Here is a 19,202-nt window from a genome sequence, read left to right as displayed (position 1 = left end):
GTATAATTTCCTAATTACAGCACACACAGTGGATGTGAGGGTAATCCAGTGATTTTGTGTTTATTTACTAGTGGAGTTTAGTATGCTATTAAATTTTCCTTAGGAAGTTACCTTTAGTTCTGCAAATATTAGAACAGGATTGATTAAAGCTTCAGCTAGAAGTAAGGGTGCAATTTTCCATTTCTGGTGACGTGTCCTGAGTATTTGTGGAGGATTCAAAGCAAAGCGAAAAATAAATTTTTTTTGTGTTGTTGTTTTAAAATGTACGCGTTCGCTTCGCTTGAGTTCAATATGGTATTTTCATCAAATGGCCATGTGTGTGAGATGAAAATACCGCAAAGTTTCCCAGTAGGAGCAAGTTGGCCCTTAAAATGGCAGGGAAAAAAATGCACAGCAAAAAGAAAATATGAAGATGTACACAGGACGTTTTTAACAGAGTGGGATAGTTTATATTTTTTTGTTGAACGCAATGGCAAGCCATTCTGCCTTATATGTCAGACGTCATTAGCGCATTTCAAAGCTTCAAATCTTCAGGGCCACTTTCAGCTCACTCCATGCTAACATCGACCAGGAATTTCCAAAAGGGACTGAACTTCGCAAGCACGAGTTGGCCACTTTGAAAAGTCAGGCAGAAAAGCAGATACAGTTTTTCCAAAAATTTACGAAGTGGTCAGAGACCATAACGCTCGCATCCTATCAGCTGGATGAAGCGGGGAGCATGAAGGGGAGTTCGTTAAAAAATGTCTCAGTGACGTTGTTGAAATTTTGTCTCCTGAAAACGACAAATTAAAACACATGGTATCAGACGTCCAACTGTCCCGCCACACTGCTGAACACAGAATATCGGACATTAACACAGCTATTGAATCACAGTTGCACTCTGACCTTCAAGCATGTGAGTATTTTAGTGTCGCAATGGATGAGAGTTGTGATATACAAGACAAGCCTCAAATGGCAATATTTGCACAGTCTGTGTCAAACGATTGTGTGATCAAAGAACTCCTGGATATTGTGCCATTAAAAGACAGAACCCGTGGCATAGATGTGAAAGAAACCACGATGGCTGCATTAGAAAAAGCAAATCTGCCCATAACGAAGTTAACTGCAATAGCCACGGATGGAGCACCAGCCATGATGGGATCTGTGAACGGGCTTGTGGGGCTGTGCAAAGCTGACCGAACTATTCCTGACTTTTGGAATTTCCACTGCATCATCCACATGGAGCAACTCGTGTCTAAACCATTGAATTTAGATAACGTCATGAAGCCTGTGATGGAAATCGTCAGCTATATCCGCACACATGCGCTTAACCACAATCAATTCAAGAATCTCATCGCTGAGCTGGACCAAGGGCTTCCAGGTGACCTGCCGCTGCACTGCACTGTGAGGTGGCTGTCAAAAGGCCAGGTACTCTCTCGCTTCTTTGAGCTTTTGGATGCCGTAAAACTGTTTATGGAAGAGAAGGACAAGGACTATCCCGAGCTCTCGGACCTCAAGTGGATTATGGATCTGGCCTTTTTGGTCGACATGCTGTGTCACTTGGACAGACTGAACCTGACCCTGCAGGGTAAGTTAAAAATGCTGCCTGACCTGGTGCAAAGTGTGTTTGCGTTTGTCAACAAACTGAAGCTGTTCAAGACACATATTCAAAAGGGAGATTTAATGCATTTTCCCACTCTGCTAAAAGCCAGCGGGCAAGTCGCCAGCGCTGCCCTGAGTAAGCAAAGAGCCAGATATGCAACGCTGATTGAAAACTTGCACGAAAGCTTTGTGACCCGGTTCCATGATCTACAATTGAAAAGGCCACAGATTATGTTCCTCGTTGACCCATTTAATGCAGAGACCGGCTGTTTGAAAGTCCCGCTAGTCACAGATGAAGCTGCGGCTGAGTTGGAGATGATCGATCTTTGTGAGGAGGACCAATTGAAACCTGCTTTAAGGGAAGGGACCATTGAGTTCTGGAAAAGTGTGCCAATGGAAAAATACCCCAATGTCAATGGGCTGTGCTTAAGATACTGTCAATTGTTCAAGGCGAGGAATGCCAGAAGTCCCACTAAACAACATGCCGAGGTGTAGCCAAACTAGAGAAAATGCAATACAAACTGAAATGTATTAAGCCTGCTTTAATACATTTAAAGCAGGCTTATTAATACAAGTTGTGTCTCAAAGTTGCAGCCAACATGTTTTAAGAGGTTCAAGTTTTACTGTGAAAGCAAACAGTCTGCATTTCTGATATCTGTCGCACTTTCTGCAGTTTCACTACAGCTCAACAGTGGTTCATTTAAATCTACGACCGTTTTCTCTGGTTGAAGGATAGACAGAAGAATCGGAGTAATCTAGGACTCCTGTGGCTTTAGCCATTACTTTCCCAGTGAGCTCCAGTAACCACTTGTAACCAGTCATTTTTTCCCATTGACCGGAGCTTGACAGGTGGTCACATGTCTGCTAATTGTGATGTAGTTATCAGCTTTTTTCAGTAACCCTTGTTTTCTGCTCTAATTTCTTAGTTTCTGTGTGTAGTCACCTACAACTGCACAAAATTGTGGCGCCTTTGCCTTACAATATAGAGTGCCTTGAGGCGACTGTTGTTGTGATCTGGCGCTATATAAATAAAACTGAATTGAACTGAAAATAGCTCAGCTGACCATCGCCTACCATAATCAGAGATATTATCAGAGATTGCAAAATTCCACACTACACTACAAGACAAGAGAGTAATACTGCAGAAAATTGTTAATGTTATTATCTGATCCTTTATTAACTTGAGTCAATATATTACTACTATAATTCCAGCAATGTAAAAAATGGATTGGCAGAAAAATTAAAAACATTTATGAATTTTTTAAAATCAAACTGCAAGCGTGTAAATTCGAGAGAAAATTCAATGCACACTTTGCACTGCTGTAACTTGCACAGCGTGGACCCAGTCAGGTAAAAAGGCAGCCACCTTTGTGAAGCTGAAAGCAGACCTTAAACTCAGGATAAATATCTAACACAGCCATCTCACTCAGACTCGTCATCTTAAAGTAGGCAAGTTTACATCCAAACAGGAAGTGGTAACATCATATTCTTATGCTGATATGACAGTCTGACATCAATTTGACATAATAAAAGCCCACAATATGAAAGTTAAAAAAAAATTTTCACAGTGGAATCAGACAATGATCAATATCCCAAGTCTTCATTGTCATCATCAGACTGACCCATCCAACAGACAAGCTGGAGAATATAATGCTTCAACATAATAAGCAATTGAGTAGTTGCATTCACTACCATACAGAAATTCTTTTATAAACTGAAAAACCACAACACAGTTTTTTTTTTAGTTGGAATGTGGCCACTTTGTTGCTCCTTACCCTTTTTAATTCTGAGGCAAACATCGCTATCTTCTTGATTGTCACTATGCTCCCCGTATACAGCATTGTCTCCAAAATTAAGTTCATTGTGAAGTTCAATCATAATGTTGAAATTATGCTGCCGCAAGGTAAACAGTGTGTGATTACAGGATTGCAGCAAAAAAAAAAAAAAGGTTATAGTTGTAAAACCAACAAAAAAACATCAGAGAAAGCATATTTACCAAACGCTGCTCACTTTTTTTTATTGGTATAAATGTTTTTGTAAAAGCTAAAAAAAAAAAAGGGGACAAACATGCTTAGAACAAAGATTTATTTTTGGGGACTTCCACAGAGCTGAATGTGTATCTGACACGTGTGACAGAATTTGTGATTTCACACTATAAAAGGAATGTAAATCAGTTTAACAGCATTATGACACTTGGAGCTAATTTTTTTAACCCTCAGATGTTTGATGAACCATAGGTACCCTTTAGCTCTTTTTTATAACCGAAAAATTTTCTGTTTCCATTTGATGTTTCTCATCAAGCTGAATTGTTTGCAGGCTAAATGTATTTTATGCCTCATAAAACATTTGCAAATGCCTTTTTGCATTTTTGATGCTGCAAGATCTGCAATTTTTTCCCTTTTTGCCCTTTTTACAGTCACATTAGTCTGTCAGGAACTCTATTAATCCATCTTGTAGTCTGCAGATGTTCCATGAATTTATCACGCCACTCTCTGTAGTTGTGGCATACATGAGAGCTTTCCTGGGATACACATTCATTATCATATTAAATATAACATTCCAAAAAGTTGATTCTGTTCATCTGGACGTAGCATTTTGAGTTTTGTCACTCATCGAAGGGATTTCTTCAGTCAATTGTCCAACCTTTGGAGTTGAAAACACTACGTCCAGACGAACAGAATCAACTTTTTGGGATTTCCCTACCTGGATGGTTGACATTAAATATAACAATTTATCTCAACTAGACATCATTACTTTTTTCTGTGCCAGAGAAGCATCTGTAGCTCAGCAACTTAATGGGACTTAGAAACAATAAATACCACAGTTTGAGGTTGGAATTTGCCCTTTTGGGGCAGTGCTCTGATACATGCTCATGTTTGACATATACAGTACAATTTGATTTATATCAGCAATCTGTAACAGTAATATGCATATCCTTGTAAGTGCATTAAAGAGTAATGATGCCCATGCTATGATGGAACTATTCTGTAAGCACGTCACGGCTGACAAATATAGACACAGGCATAGTGCATGTGATCAATATCGAATGCACTTTGTGATCAATGTTGGAATTAATTGGGAGTGTCAGTTACTGTTTAACAGCCACGGTGCAGGTGTCTGCTTTGAGTTGAACAGACTGCACTGAGTGCTGTCTGTTCCCCATCTCAGGCTGTGTATATTTCAGCTCTATTTTAGGTTATGTTTTGTACACTTGAACCTTGTTTCAGCTGCAGACTTGTCAGCTTTGATTTGTCTTTTTTTTCCGTTTCAGTCTTATTGAGTTGTTGTACTTAATTCAGTGCTTCTTCACTAATCAATGTTTCATCACTGTTTTTTCTTGACAATTGAACAATTTCCTTACTGCTTCTCTTAACTCTTAACAGTGGACCCCTGAGGTTTACTGAGGGTAAAAAAAAGAAAAAAAGCCTTGAAATGCTGCTCACAATTTATGCCTCTTGGATCTAGACTGCGAGGCCCCAGCACCATTTATTTATAGGAGTGTTTCAGCAAGGCAGTGTACAGTGAGAAAAAAAGCCTTTGATCTTAAATTGAGGATGCTTTCCACATCTTAGTAAGGAAGGACACTAGTCAATATTTGGCCTGAGGTTATTTAATTTGGATAAGACGCTTGATTCATACATTAAAATTTCCAATTACCTGTCAAGAGTTGAACGAGCCCAGAGGAGGTTGTTTTAATCATACAGCTTTATCAAACTCTTTAAATTGAGTTTAACATGGACAGGATCTTACATTCTGCCTCGGGGAAGGTGATATTCCCTAATTTGTTGTAAATAGTAAACATTTTAAAAATCTATGTTTAACTAGAGTTATTTACAAGGAAAAAATAGTCATCATTCCTTTACCGTTCAGTCCCATTTCTCTCATTTTGTTGACCTAGCACACACACGCTAGGATGGTTTTAAGGGTAGTATTTAAGATTCATGTAAGATACACAAAAGCAATTGTTTTAAATGTTGGAGTCATTCAGTTATATGAATTAAATAATATTTTTTGTCTAATCAGTCACTCTTAACGAAGACCTCATTTGTATACTTTTTATATTCACTCACACTAATAAGTAGGTGCTATTCCTTTTTCTTCTGTGGAACAGTGTTGTGGTCAAGTATAAAACTAGCATATATCTGATCTGCAGGTGGTCACAGCTGGACCTCCTGTCTAACCATTTCTGAATCTATTTCACAAAGATATTACAGAGATCTGAGCCGCTGTCAGATATTTCTCATTCCGTCTTATCAGTGGAAGGAATGATGTCTGGCATGGCAAACAAAGTATGTGTAAAGTCCCTAAATAAAGCATGAAATTGACAGGATGCCTGTCTAAGTGAAGCACCACAGAGCCACTGGCCCTTCTTGCAGCAGTCAGGTACAGCTGCTCACCTCCAAACTGCACGCCTGCCATTTGGAGTCCCATTAAAGTGCCCGGCACTCTGAGTCAACACTTTTAATGCAGAAAATGACTTCATTCATTTTCCATTATAAGGACCACATTTTAAAAATCTGCCAACAAAAAGAGATGCTTATTTTTCCGCTTCTCCACAGACGAATTTGCATACATTGGGCCACTGAAGACGAAGAACTTCTCCCATTTTAGACATTTGGTCATGGTGGTGTTCAAGTATGGGATAAAAAGGAGTAAGCAATTTACTTCACTATATGTCAGCTTTCAAAACTTCGTTGAGGAATCCAGACACGAAGCACACTTATAACCCTGGAGATTATTTGGTGACTGACGTGTACACTGACCATCTTTTGTGTATGCGTGTGCAAGTGTGTCTGATTGTGCTGCTTGAGAGAGCAAAACAGAAATCGGCTGCAACGCCAATATTTTACGAAAGCATTAACTTACCAGGGAACTGGTAGCTGTAGCTGGGCGCGAATCCAGTGTATCCGCGACCATACGTTGCCACAATATTAGGGTAACCTTTGAGAGACAGAAAACAGATTAACAAGGGATGATAAATATAAATATTGTATCAATTACATACCATGTGACACCAATAGAGGTTAAAAACAGCACAGACAGTGACATAATTTTGACATTGACTCAACTTTGCCATTGTACATGAACACAATGAATTGGAAATTAAGAAATCAGGAAATAAAGCAGAGGTTTAACAAAATGAATTACTCATTAAGGATTTTTTAAGCAATTTCTTAATTTATAATACTTTTATTCAACCCCTATTTAAATCTACCAAAAACACAGAGTATCATCATTTCAAAGGATCTTGAAAGTATAATTAAAATATAATAAAAATGTCTGAAGACTTAAGGCACTTGAAGGGCTCAACTAATGATTGCAGGATCAATTAAATAAGGGCGTGATATATGAGGCAAGTTGCCATTAAGGGATTTATAAACAAAACTAATGCTTCTAAGATTTTAGTGTTAGCAATGCCCACCCAACCTTTTTCATACAATATGCATATATGATGAATATAGTAACTGTCACTGGTGATGTCTTAGGCTGGAGTGATAAAGTGAATCTATGGAAAACATAACAATAAGCAAAGATGGACAAGAACACAGCAGCAGTTATCTATTTCAAACTGGGCATAGGAATAGTAACTGTTTTTTGATACAAAGACATTTGCCAAAGCTTGCTAAATGTGCGAATGTGGAGTATCTGGATCTGAAACCCAACAGACCTCACCAAATTTGAAATGCTTTGCTAGGCTTTGGGGTGGCTGTAGCTCAGGTGGCAGAGCAGGTCAGCCACTAATCAGAAGGTTGGTGGTTCGATCCCAGGCTGCATCCTGGCTGCATGCCAAATATCCTTGGGCAAGATACTAACCCCGTGTTTGCCTACTGGTGGTGGTCAGAGGGCCCGGTGGCGCCTGTGTCCGGCAGCCTCACCTCTGTCAGTGCGCCCCAGGGCAGCTGTGGCTACAATGTAGCTTGCCATCGTGAATGTGTGTGTGTGAATGGGTGAATGACTGAATGTAGTGTAAAGCGCTTTGGGGTCCTATGGACTAGAAAAGCGCTATACAAATGCAGGCCATTTACCATTTAGGCCTCTACTGCAACTGAGTTAGATTGCTTCCTTTTCTTAAAAGTTTCTGCTAGAGTTTTTTCTTTCTCAAAGAGAAATGTATGCTTAATTTTGGGTTGAAGTCAGGTGACTGACTCAGTCAATAATAACTAATGATTAAATGCAGTGGTGTATAAACACAGAATGAAAAGAGGTGATTGAAGAAGCATCATGGGAAGCCCCCAGCAGTAGTGTGTGATCTGGATTAATGGATACCTGGGTATCATCTGCATAGCAATGAAAAATGCATGCTATGCCTTCTAATCATACTGGCTAAGGGAAGCATGCATAATGTAAACAGAAGTGGTTTCAGCACGAAACCTTGTGGAACTCCATAATAGGGCTACCACAGTTAGTCGACTAGTCACGATTACGTCAACTATGAAAATCGTCGGCGACTAATTTAATAGTCGACGCATCGTTTGAAGCTTTGTAAGATCCCAAAAGACGCAGGAATAAGTAGTAGGATTTAAGAGTGTAATAATGGACTGAAACAGAAGATGGCAGCACTGTATGTACAAGGATGCCAGCTGCCGTTAAACGCCGAAGAAGAAGCAGTGTCCGGTATCGTAGCTGTGTCCAAATTCAGGAACCGCATCCTCCTGTGCCCGCATTTGTAGGCCAATTACATTACAGCGACACGACGAAGACTGTCCAAATTCGAAGACTCCGACAAATGTGGCCTTCATTTCCCCAGATTTGAAGGATGGGTCCGGGTGTATAATTCGTGGCCCAACCTATCCCAGAATTCATAGCACGGCCCAGCGCACCCCTGCTCAGTTTCCAACAATGGCGGCAGCTAGTTAGTTTTAATTTTACTCTTATTATACTTTCTGGGTCACAAAATAAACGTTTAACATATTTTCAGGCGAGAATGTAGCTGTGTAAACTTAAAATATCTGCTCAGTTTATCAAGACACCACATATTTTCAAAAGCACTCCGATGTTTTTGGAGACGTCTGTTACCCACCAGCTCGATAGCTAGTCGGGGTTCAAGGCTCACTAGAGCCGGTGAGAACACCGGACTCCCGGCAAATCGTTTTCAAACCCACTGCCGTCTTTCGCTACTCAGGATAAACATGATATATGAGTCACTTAGATAACTTAAAAATGTTATTGTTTGGCTTTTTTCAGTATTTTATTTGTTCCTGAGTAAATCAGTTTGGCTGAGATTAAAGTTATAGTTTTTACACAGCTGAATAACGTCAAGCAGACAACTGATTATCAGAAGTGTGAGATGCTCAAGAATATACTCCGGTGTCCTGTTATATTTTAGATAGTAAGTAGCAGACGGCTGAGTTTATTAAACTCCACCGAAACAATCTGCAAATTTAATTAAAATTGAATAAATTATCATCTTGTCTTTATTTTTAGTTAGCACATACCTTAAACACTTAAAGCTGTAAGCTAATGATAGTTATATAAGAGCAGAATAATGCTGGTGCAATAAGCTGTACGTTTTACGTCCAATGGATGCATGATCTGATTAGTCGACTAATCGCAAAAATAATTGGTGACTAGTCAACTATCAAAATAATCGTTTGTGGCAGCCCTACTCCATAATTAACCTTAGCATGAGAAGAGGACTCCTCATTTACATGAATAAACTGGAGTCTATTAGATAGATATGATTCAAAGCACTGCAGCACAATGCCTTTGATACCTACAGCATGCTCTTATTTCTTTAATAAAATATTGTGGTCAACAGTGTTGATTGCTGTTTCTTTACTGTGATTAATTCTGTATACTGACTAAACTCTTCAAAAAAAAACAAACCATTGCTTGAGATAAAAGGAAGGTTGAAGATTGGTTTATAATTAGCTAATCTAGCTGGGTCAAGTGACAGATTTTTAAATTTAATGGTTTAGTTACTGCCAACATAAAGGCCTGTGGTAGGCAGCCCATTAACAGAGATATATTATTCACATTTAAGATTGAAACACTAATTAATGGTAGGAATAGTAGGAATGAGGGTTTAATAGACATGTTGATGGTTTGGAAGCAATTATTGAAGTTAACTCAGAGAGATCAATTGTAGAGTTTAAGTAGTACCGAACCATAATAATGGTCTGTGTTTTGAGGATGACTATCTTTTTCTCTGATGATGACAATTTTATTTGTACAGAAATTTGTGAAATCATTAGTTAAAATTACGGGAATGCTTGTCTTAAAAGAGCTCTGACTCCTTGTTAACCCTGAATAAAAATTTTAAAAAGAGACCTGAGGTTGTTTTCTTTTTAAAGAGCAAGAAAATCTTTTTCTCAGGCTAAATGAAGATTTGTGTTTGTGAGTCAAGCACTAGTGATTTGAGGGTTTCTCTTTTCAGAGCCACAATATCCAGGGTTGTACACAATGGGGATGTAATTAATGAGATAATCAGCCTCTGCATTGGAGTTGTGCATGCAATTGAAGACAACAGTGGAGAAATTACATCCTTGAATGCGGTAACAACACTTTCAGAAAGACATCTACTGTATTGACATTTATTCCAGACTGCTCTGTAATCTGTAAATTTAAAAGTTATTAAGAAGTGATCAGACAATAAAGGGTTCTCAGCGAATGCTGATAAGTAGTGTTCTGGTTCTATGTTCTATGTAAGATGTCAGAACATGTTCAGTATGGTTAAAGTGGTGTGTGGGCTCACTTACATTTTGAGAGAAGTCAATTGAGTCTAATAGTAGATTAATTCTAGTGTTGAGGCTGTCATTATCAGCATCTACATCAATGTTAAACTATAATTACTGAGCACTAACTCAAACAAAATGTTGAAGAATTCAGAACCAAGAGATACCAACAAACAAAACTGTTCTTTGTGTTTTCCAGTTTGGTGTAAAAGGCTGAAAGTTAAGGTTTCAAATTTTGTCTGGGTCCTTGGTTGATTAATAAGCTGGCTGGCTTAAACATGGATTTTAAGAATCCATGTTTAACTGTTTTACACTTTGGTACAGTCGAGGATGCTTTATTATTCTTACTTTGTGATTTTCTTTTATGCTTGAATCATTATTTGCCGCTTTTTTTGGTTTGCTTTTTGGTAGTCTGGGAGCAGTCATAGTATCAATGGACATGTGGCTTTGGGGGGGATTAGAAACGTCTACTTTCACAAATTTACAGTTAAACAGTGTATTACCACAAAGACACTCCATGTAATTGCTAACTTAACCCCATTTATTCACCAACTGATATCAGACAGATGGTAGAATTATTCCATCTTTTTGCTGTTTTAACGCCATCTTGGCACATCAAAGACACTTTGAAGATGTGCAAGTGGTTGCTGACCTGATCCCCGTCTTCCAAGCAACCATTATAAAGTCCTATTGACTGCAAGTTAGCTTCACACAGTGACAATAATTTGGGTTGTGCCATGGTCTTGGCCACAGTTTTCCCTGTTGTGACTGTAGCATGAAGAATGAAAAGTGTGCCATTTGTATTGTGAAGTGCCATTCTATTAGTACTACAGGCTTAGAGTCTGAGAAAAATAAACATCTGTACACACCAGATTTCATCCTGGTACTGCTATCAGCACTCCATCAATAAAAACTGAAGATCTGGTTCTACTAGCAGCTGTACGTGCCTTAACATTGTCTCCACTATATTTTACAGATAATTTGTTACACATGGATAATTAGCCCTTCCTTTCATTTTCCATGCTTTTCTCTTCACATCATCCAAGTTAAACCTCGGTTTAAAATTCTTCTATCACATTGATAAGTCTGTTTTATTTTTCAGCCTAATGATGGTCTTTTCACATCCAATGACACCTGTTTGATCTGCATTTTAAGAGTTTTCAGGAACAACTACCAAATGCAAATTCTACACTTAAACTTTCAAAATTTTATCCCCTAATTTGTCATAAGATAAAGGAAAACAGCTTATGTGATATTACTTTTGAGCATTTAAAAAGAGAGGGGATGTGTAAAAAATGTGTTTATTATTTTTTTTAAACCCCTTTAATTAAATCCGAAATTCAATACTCAATTATACCTTGATTGCTTAATTTTCAATACAATGCGGTCATGTAGACAGGCAAAATTTAAAAACAAGTCTTATTGTCCAAATACTAGACTAGACCTAACTATATATTCGAAAATATATTCACACAGGATGGCCTTCAGGATCTTATTCTAATTGTTTTTATTTTGACAAATAAACTATTATGTTACAGTTTTAAAATGAAAGGAACCCCTCATTAAATACATGTCTGAAAAAACTTCTATTATTGTTTAGAAAAATACTTCGTACACTAAGTCTGGTGGCTTGCCATGTGTGTTTGTGCTCTAAGCCCAATTAGAGGTGGCATAAATTTAACAGGACTATTTTTCAGGAATTCTGCCATAGTTTGAGATCTCACTGATTAATTTGGTCTGTAAAATGTTTTTATAGCCAGCAAAAATAATGGCTACAACGATACGACTGAGGCCCTGATTGTAAAAAACAAAAGTGTTTTAGGGGAGCAGACTTGGTGACTGAAGATGGACAATGACACAATTGTACAAAAAATATTTAACACGTTTAAGGTACTCAAAGCAGTTAGTATTGAAATTTTCTTTTTTAAAGCTTCATACATTTTTAGTTTAGCTCTTTATTTGTGCTGGGTATTAAGAGCTGGTCCCAAATTCAGCAAATGGTTGGAAACCAAAGCACTGATATGCTCCCACACAAATACAGCTGCTCTTGGTTCTTAACTATCTAATTTATTTTCACTCTTTATTTAACCTTAAGTTATCTGGCACTTTTATAGCTCAGTGTAATAACACTTTATAGCAGGCTCCTTGAGATGTCGGTGTCTGTTTATGTTCTATATCTCTTCACAGTAACAGAAAGGTTCATGTGTAGTAATATAGCTAATGTACAGTAGTTTGTCAAAATGATATGGTCACACAAGAGGCAGCTGCACATTTGTAAAATTATTCGTTTATTTTGCTAGTTTAAAAAAGTTTTACAACAAAATTAAAACAGAACTTGAATTTAATTGTTATTCGATTACTTGTTATCTGAAGCATTTATCTGAAAAGTTGTATTAATATTGATTTACTGATTGATGATCATACATTTGCATGATGTATCTGCAATACATCAAAACTGGAATTATCAAGAATAATTTTTATACAATTGAAGCATTACCTAAAGCTTAGCTAGGGAATTATAATCTTGATACAAATGGAATATTTTAAAACTGTCATGCATAAATCAAAGTCAGTGGTTTCTGTGGGGGTAGAGACTTGGTTAAAAGCTGTACAGTCCCTGGGTGAATGGCGAGTTGCAATGAGGCCCAAAGTGGACCCAGTGTCATTAAAAAATTTAAAAGTAGCAGATGTATTGTTCATCTGCTGTCATGATTCTTATTACTACCACAGACCCACCAGTTAATTAGCTGGACAGTTTTCAGACAGAAGCAGCTGTGGGCAACATATTGAGAAACGGGGTGCGAGGGAGCAGGCAGCTAGGAAGCGGTATACAGACATAAGAAAATTTGAGATGAGTGCGTGGGGAGGGGGGACGACTGAGAGCTTGAGCACCATCAAAGGTAATATAAACATAATTAACCCCCTAATTATAGTATATGTCTAAGTCTTTATCTGTGTTCCTCAAGCTATTATCATCTACAACCATAAGTCTGGACTAAATTACCTAGCACGATGACGTCCTTAAGGCTAAGAATGAATCAGCCTTGATAACTCTTTCTTTGTTGTGTGTAAGCTACACCTCAGTAACTGACCTCTGAAACCTCTTTCAGGCACGGGTGTCCTCAGATCTCGTTAGCTGTGTACTACCCCGATAAAGTGGCTGCAGTCACAATACCATTCAAATGTCAAGACCGTAATTTAGAAACTGCATTTTTCTAGAGAGTGCTGGATAATTGGTATTACATTAAATACAACTAAGTAAAACATTATTAGAAAGTATGTGTGCACGATCCATATACCATATACATATATGTTTTTATATATATATGTATACATGCACTTGTGTGTATGTGCTTGCAAGGCGTCAAAACATATTTTGCATGCATGCGTCTGAGTGTGGGCAAGCTATGTGTGCGTGTGTGTGAGTGAGGGAGGGAGAATGTGTGTGATGCTCTGTTCTGTATGCCTCAGAGCCTTTGCCAGCTGGAATCAGAAAGGTTGACCTTGGTCATAAATATCTAATCAGTGTTTGCTGTCCATGAAAAAGTTCAATTTATTCCCAACCCAATGGGAAAATGCCTCTCTCAGACCCTCTCCTCTTTTCTAGCAGACAAAAAGAAATGCAACGCTGAGAGGCGGTGAGGGGAACCTTAACCTGGTATGGATGAAGTAGGACAGAGGCTACGCCAGAAAAAAAACAAACAATGCTCATCAGCTGCTGATGAGAAGTCATCACTGGGAAGTTACAGATGGACGGCTTTCACAAAGCCTCTCATTGTTTGTTTGGTCTGAAAAGAACTGTGATACGATACAACGAAAAACCTATCACAGACAGCAAAATATTGGATATTATGTGTTTGATGCTGTCAAACAGAATAAGTGCCAAACTAAAATTGTTGCCTTAGATACCCGAGCTTCTCATACGTCCTTATTTTGACATTTTCTGAAACAGCAAGACCACTTTCCTTGTCTGATGTACCGCATTAAAATTGGGGTTTTTTTACTAAGCAAAGAGTTTTCAGTTATGTGTGTGCACAGTGTGTCAAAGGAGAGAGCCAAATATAAAGTGACACTAGCCTGAGATACATACTAAGTTCATCTCCTATCTCATGAAAGTCTTAGTATGTGCAAACTCACAAATATTTTCAGACAAGACAATGTGGTAGGTGGGGAGAAAGTACGGGGAAGAAGGAGATAACTCACTGTCTCTCCTACTATTTCACTAAATGAAGCCTGCCATTGTGTCTGGCCTTGTGGCGGCCTCTTAGTGCTCTTATTTGCCTTATTAATATGCATGCTAATGTACCTATTTTATGGCTCAACAGTTCTGATTCACTTTAAAATCAATTATCCATCTGGTACATCCATACCTCGCCCAGGCTCAAATGTGTATTAATTTCAGCAAACATACATCGGCGCAACACAATAAAGATAAATGCCTCGATTAGAGGCAGTAAACAAAGGAGCTAGGGATGGCTTTAATGAGATTTGGCACAAAAGGAGCTTACACTTTCTTAAATAATGAGCCTAGGGTCCCTTTTTCCAAATGCAAATTATATAAAGGAATGTTTCGCTGTCCTTGTTCCAATTTCATTTAGATAAGAGTGTCTCCAAACAAGTTGGCTGTTAATATTCTCACATGAGCACATCACTGCCTTTCTGCCTGCCGTCTCCCAATGGAGGGGAAGAGTGCTCTCCTCTTCGCAGACACATTAGTCTGTAATAAGTTCTGAAAAGTTCACTGTGCTTGTTAAATACTTCTAACAGATGAGATGGAACTGGGAGCGACTTAGATAGAGTTGACAGAAGCACTCAGCCAAACGTATCAACACTTTTACCACAAACAACTGTATAATCACCCCCGTGGAAAGGTCAAGGCTGCAATAACCATGACAGTTAAAGCAACTGTATATAGATAAATGGATAGATAGATAACATAGATAATTAGTTTACTGCCCTCTTCTTTGGTAAGAATAGCTTTGGGCCTCAGTGATTGTTCAGTTTTTGAGAAAATGCAAAACAAGCGACAGCGAAATATGAATATCAGCTTTGAGAGCTGCGGGAGACACAAATGCACCTGCACCTGCTGTGAGAGGGAGGGGCTACGTGCAGCGCAAAATGAGTTTCTTACAATCAGTGATATGTCTCTTTTGCTTCTGAAAAAAAAAAATGAAAAAATAAATCTTTAATGTGATTGCAAATCCATTTGGTTACAGACAGACATACAGACACATAGATGGATAGCGGGTGAGTGGGGAGGCAGGGAGGGAGAGAGTGCAATAGTGTTAAATAAAAAGGGCCACAGGCATAGGCTGGATGGTAATGAAGAGGGGTGGGCCAGCAGCTGAGGTCCCTGTAGATGAGATCTCTCTCTGACATGTGTGTCCCCTTCATTACCCATTAAGGGGGGCACAGTGATGAATCCTTAATATGACATTACACCAATTTTCCTCTTCATTTAGCCTGCTAATGTGCTGGTCTGCTCCTATATGCCCAGGGGCTGGCTGTACCACACTCAACCAGAAATAGACCACAGTGGCCACTGGTGGCACACCTTGAAGCAGGCTAATTAGGGGCAGCGCCCACCTAATGGGGCTATCTAGACAAAAGTTTGCATAAGTTGATTTTTTAAGCAGATAGAAATTGGTGACTGAATGGTGTGCACGTCTGGCATTTGGTCTGGATAAAACAAAACATAGTTTTGCCGTAAAAATTGTATGCATCGGCCTTTTTCTTGATTGACCATCACAGGATTGGCAAAATGAGGTAAAAACACCAGAAACAAGTCTTTTGGTTTATCACCAAAAGATCTCATGGAAATATGCCCAAATATTCATGGAGTCCTGTTTAGATATCTGCACAAGTATAACTCACTTAGCATGCCCATCCCCAGCATGAAGGCATCCATGGTGTAGGGCAGACCCCTGGCTCGCCCCCGTGTACCTGGTGGGAACATCACCTCCTTGGGCTGGGCCTTCTTACATTCTACCTATGTAGACAGACAACAAACACACACATACACACACCAAAGCATTAGTCTGTGTTGGTACGCAGCCCGACAGATCTGACAGGGCTGTGTCAGCTCTTTAAGGTGGTTTTCTGTTTGACTTGCACAGTGCTAGATGTTTTCCATAGAGAGAGAAGGGGAAAAAACAGACTGAGCAAATCTGAACACCTCACATTTTAGAGCAAAGTCTCTAAGGAAAACTTACAATCTTCTCCTGCATTAAAGCAAAGGTTATTGCTCCAGTGAGCATGTGCCCAAACCCTCAGGGAAATACAGGCTAAATACTTGAGTTTCCATGAGTTTCTAAAACATAAAGGTAGGAGAAGTTCTGCTCTCCAGACTCCCACAGTGTGGAAGTATGTCCAGACTCTTTCTTTTTTTTAACAAAAGGACTAATCTTCAAACAAGTCCTGTCATTTGACAAATCGTTATTCCTTTGCTATCATTTTTCATTGACCTTAAATGTTTTTGGGTTTTTTTGTTGCAAAAACAGCTTCAAATCCTAAAGCCAAAAAGGGTGTGTTTTGAAACTGAGTAAGGGCTTTGTTTTCCTGTTTGTGTACTGTGCATTTGTGTATTGTTGCTGGGCTGGAGTCCCCAGTGTCCCGCAGTCCAATTCCACCTGCAGCGCTCATCTCTTTCCTGCATTTATTCCTCTCACTTCACTTCTCCCACATACAGGTTTGTTCATTTCCCATCTTGCAAGACTGACATCTCCTCCTCCTACATAACACATATCAAATGAGGGATGTGACAGGGGCAGATGAGAAGAAGGAGGAAGATGAGAGTCCTATTTACCACATATCTATCCTATCTCTATGAATTATAGAGAAGCACAAGCAGCTGACAAGGGTGGCACGGTCTTGTGTCTGTTGGTTGTTCTTTGGTAGGCTGAGTCTGTTCACCATGCTGCACAATCTATTTGCTCCACTGCCTGCTTGGCATCAGCCTGTCCATCTGTTTGTCTGTTTGCCTCCTGGCTCTTGCCTGCTTCTCCCTACTGCCTCCACTTAAACAGGGCTTTCTCGGCTGCTGCGATTCACATGTCATCCTGGCCTGCTGCACAAGACAGGCTACTGCACCAGTCCTGTGCACACCTCAACCAAGGTATAGCCTAGCATCCATACAAATAGGCCTGCGACTCTGACAGGCCAGTGATGCACATTAGTATTCACACACCAGTCATACATCCACAGCGGTAGACACAACATGCTATTTCAAGTTGCCAAACTCAAGGAAAACTTCTGTGCTGAATGCATAGTGTAACAAGCTCTGTACACTGTATCTAGCAGAGAGCGAGACATGTAAAAAAGGGAACACTAATGAAAAAGGTTTCTATCACGGGGGGAAGTTGCTGTGTTGCAGAGCTGTGATTTGTTGCTGTTAGTGGCTCTTTTATTTGAAGCAGACCAACTAAAGTACACAGTTCCCTCAGCCACTTTGTAGCTGTCACAGCTACTCTACCCTTCTTATGTGCCTTGTATGGTTTGACATAGTGCTGAAGAGAGCACAGGCGCTTTTTCCCGTCTGAAAATGACCCGCGGCATGGAAGCAGGAAGCGGGTGGGACAAATGGGCGTGTTAAAATCCCAGCACACTGCTGGGATTTTCAATGTTCACATAGCCGGGTGACAAATACATTCAAGTTCTATCCACACTTTCAAACGCGGCAGCAGCTGATCAGCCTCTTCTAGAAACCCCTGCAACAACTAGCGAGATGGACGCTCAGGTAGTCTGCTGGGAGTAAGACAGAGCCAGGTGTGAGTCATGCCTACATGCTCTCAGATGCGGGTCTTTTGATATTCAGAGTGCGGGTTCCTTGTCATGGATTTAAAACCAGTCAGGGGCCGGGTTCTGTGGTGGTGTGAGTATGTGGGTGTTCACCTGCTTCAGACACACAGGAGGTTGAGAGCAAAGGAGGCAAGAGCTTTTCATAGTCGACTAAATCAAACAGTAAGGAAGAGAAAGGACAGAGAGACAATTCGGAGCCCGGCAACGAAGAACTGCAAAGGTTCAGCAGCCAAGAGAGTAGAGATTCAAATTTCACCATGTGGAAAGACCTTGTGGCACATTCAGAGTATGAAGGGAACACAGGTCCTTATTCTAACGGGGATCATTTTTCAGAATTATAGTTTGTGTAATTTGTCAAGGACTCTTGCATTTATTGAAGGCTGCACAATATTGTGTTGTGAAAAGTCTCCTGATCCACAATTTAAACACTATCAATGAAGGTGTTTGAGCACCATTGCACCCTGTCGAGAAAAGGGACACACCATTAAACTGCCTTGCCTTCCCTGCCAGAAAAGTTATACCATATTTCTCAGAAACGGCACTCACGAGATCTGAAACACACACACACACACACACACACACACACACACACACACACACACACACACACACACACACACACACACACACACACACAGTATAAACGCTAAGTAACTAGTAAAGTGGATTCCTGTCACAAAGTGTTGACAAGGTGTGGTTACTTCAACGTGTGTGCTTTCAACATATACTGAAATGTTTCTGCCTTTCATGCACTGATATACCGCAGACGATAGCTTAGCCTTGAGACTTACATCACTGCATACCCAAGATAAAGTCAGAAGGTAACAAGTACGTCTGTGAAGGCAACACTATAGAGTTGGATGTCTCGAGACCAAGACCGGTCCTGAGACCACTTTTACGTGGTCTTGGTCTTGTCTTGACTTTGGTCTTGGATCCCTCGGTCTTGTCTTGGTCTCGCTGTCTCGGTCTTGCTGTCTCAAATCGACATAGATTTGGAGATTTGGAGTCAACAGTATCCATGACGTACAACGTAACGTTCGATAATGTGTCATGCGCAAAAGCATCAGCTCTAGGAGCCATGCTTAGAGAGTGCTTTGTAGTGAATCAGAAGAGTCGACTCCCATTGAGCGAAAGCTGGCTCCTCACTTG

At 39.7% G+C, this 19,202-nt stretch overlaps 1 protein-coding gene across 12 annotated transcripts in view; it reads right to left on the bottom strand.

Moving 5' to 3' along the window:
• LOC309715687 (RNA-binding protein Musashi homolog 2) overlaps positions 1-19,202 on the bottom strand; it is a 270,739-nt gene that overhangs the window by 35,664 nt on the left and 215,873 nt on the right. For all 12 annotated transcript variants that reach the window (XM_082549000.1, XM_082548999.1, XM_082548995.1 and 9 more), the window contains 2 exons: positions 16,131-16,245; positions 6,448-6,522 (listed from right to left, as the gene is read on the bottom strand). In XM_082549000.1, the coding sequence (XP_082405126.1) occupies positions 6,448-6,522; positions 16,131-16,245 (190 nt within the window). The remainder of the gene's footprint in view (positions 1-6,447; positions 6,523-16,130; positions 16,246-19,202) is intronic.

Source organism: Aulonocara stuartgranti, assembly GCF_965226115.1.
Source record: "Aulonocara stuartgranti genome assembly, chromosome: 10".
Lineage (NCBI taxonomy): Eukaryota > Metazoa > Chordata > Actinopteri > Cichliformes > Cichlidae > Aulonocara > Aulonocara stuartgranti.
This window is presented reverse-complemented; position numbering and strand designations above follow the sequence as displayed.